The 2,359-nt window shown below is 52.5% G+C and overlaps 1 protein-coding gene across 1 annotated transcript; it reads right to left on the minus strand.

Annotated features, from left to right (window-relative positions):
• Positions 1-871: 871 nt before the first annotated feature.
• Positions 872-1,679, minus strand: COCMIDRAFT_10431 (uncharacterized protein; the record flags this gene model as incomplete). Its single annotated transcript, XM_007695810.1, has 2 exons — positions 872-1,537; positions 1,602-1,679. 2 exons carry the CDS (start codon positions 1,677-1,679, stop codon positions 872-874), a joined length of 744 nt encoding a protein of 247 aa, XP_007694000.1.
• Positions 1,680-2,359: the final 680 nt, after the last annotated feature.

Consider the following 2,359-nt stretch of genomic DNA (forward strand, 5'->3'; position numbering starts at 1 on the left):
TAACCTAACCTAACTCTTAGTAACCTAACCTAACACCTACCTCTACTCATTTACCACCGTATACTTATAATACTTCGTTATTACGTAGTTAGTATTTCGAGCTTAGTTATAACTAAGGAGTTATAGTAGGCTGGGTTCTAGTAATTACTCTTTATAATATTAGATCTATAAATATCTTAAGAAGGGTATAAATAGTATCTCTAGGAATTTTATATAATATAACCACTTAGGTTAGAGAGGTATAATAAGGGAAAGAGAGAGAGAGAGAGAAAGAGAGAGATCATAGAGATTAAAGAGGGAAAAGAGACAGATTGTAGGTTAGTAATAGTTGGAAATGCACGTATAGATTTAAACATGTGTGTATTAGAACAAAGATTGACGTGGAATTCAAAAAGGTATCTCGGGCGTTAGAAGAATGTACCCAAACTGAACCGATGACTTTTTCCGTCCGTTTCCAGGTTTTGAGACTTCCCGATGCCATCCGCTAACAAAAAAACTCACATGCTACCACAGTATCGTCTTAGGGTTTGTCGACAAGTGTATGCTTGCAACAGGCCCACGGGCAACCCACTAATCAAATCAGCCGTACAGTGTCGTGCGAGATGTCAGTGCTGCGCGGACTTTGGTCGTTAAGGAAATAAGAATAGGCTAATGTTCATAGTACTCCAGATACTCCATGGGTCTCATGCAAAACCAAAGCAAGACCATCGATGCAAACGCCGCTCATATGCCGACGCCTTATTGAGTGCTTTCTATCAGTGATGGCGGCTGATGATGTGGAACAAGTCGCAGCCGGTTATTGTGCTGTAAATCCAAATATATATCGGAAGGTGTATCGTGGGCTAGAGGGTGAAGAAACAAGCGTGGCACCTCACAAGATGACGCACTTGGGTTTGTCCTTGCCGCGCTTGTTGCCTCCAGTCATGCCAGTACCGCGTGTGCGTCGATCGCCTCCGCCTCGTGCGCGATCCTTCTCGGAGTAGCCGGGGCGCGCCCGAGGTTCTTTTCGGTCGGCTGGGGAGCGGCCAGTGCCCTGGTGTCGTTGTCGTCGGAGCTGTCTGACTACATCAAAGAAGGCCTTTTCGACATTGACACAATTCTTGGCAGAGGCCTCGACAAAGTCGCAGCCGAGATCTTTTGCAAGAGCTTGTCCCTCTTGGGTCGACACTTCGCGTTCGGTGACGCGGTCGCACTTGTTGCCAACGAGCATGACGGGTGCCTGACCAAACACGGGGGCAGATGCAGTCATGGGCGAGCCGGGGTAAGTGGGTGAGCCAGCCATGGAGGATTCCTTGACGCGTTGTATTTGGCTGTGGAAGCGTTGTATGCGGGCAAACGAGGAACGCGATGAGATGCTGTAGACGAGCACAAAGCCCTCGCCGTCGCGTATCCATTGGTCTCGTAAGGCAATGTACTCTTCTTGACCGGCGGTATCGAGCACCTCGAGCATGCACGACTGACCGTCAATCTGCACCTGCTTTCGATACGAGTCCTCGATGGTAGGATCGTATGTCTCAACAAAGTGGTTCAAGCACAACTGGCAAATGTTAGCTTTTGTCAGACATGGAGTGGAAGGACAAGGGGAGGGGGAATCAAGGTACCTGTATAGTCAGGGCGGTCTTTCCGACACCTCCATCACCCAGCACCACCAATTTGTACAAGGTCATTTTCCCTGCCATGGTGGCGGTAGTGGAGTAGATGTAGTGGTAGGATGTGGTATGCGCCGATGCCACGGGTGAGGCAAAGATCAGGTTGTGTAGGACAACGGGTACGGCAAGGTGCGAGGCCCGGGATTCTTTTTTTTTTGGTCTGGTTTTTCTACAGAATCTCGAGGATGGAAGTAGTGTTTTCGTGGCCGACAGGTAGGCTCAGCTTAGGTTGCGATGCAACGGAGAAGGGGGCGAGGAGGGGGGGGGGAGAGGAAAGATAGGGAGAGACGGGGAGAGACGGGGAGGAAGCGAGAGTCCAAACGGGCGCGCAAGACCAAGGGGGCGGCGCAGGGAAGATGAGGGTCGTCGGGGGTCGCGGTTGTGTCCAACGGCGGTCGACACTCGCACAGCAGGACAGGTGCGCGTGTCGACGGGCTGCGGGAGGCAGTGGAGGATCGAAGAGGGAGTGGTGAGGACAATGGTTGCACAGGCAGATTACGAGGCGGAAGCGTGGCGTGTGCCGTAGGGTGGATGCGGAAACGGCGGCGGCAGAAGCAAGCGGGGAGGGAGGTGATGGGCCTGAGGCAGCTTGGACAGGCGAAGGTTGAGGAGAGGAGAGGCTAAGTGAAGCGAGGCGCGGCGCGGCGCAGCAAGGCGAGGGTGACAAGAGGGCGGTGGCAGCAACAGCGGCGGCGGCGGCGGCGGCGGCG

The sequence above is a fragment of the Bipolaris oryzae genome (assembly GCF_000523455.1).
Source record: "Bipolaris oryzae ATCC 44560 unplaced genomic scaffold scaffold_483, whole genome shotgun sequence".
NCBI classification, from domain to species: domain Eukaryota; kingdom Fungi; phylum Ascomycota; class Dothideomycetes; order Pleosporales; family Pleosporaceae; genus Bipolaris; species Bipolaris oryzae.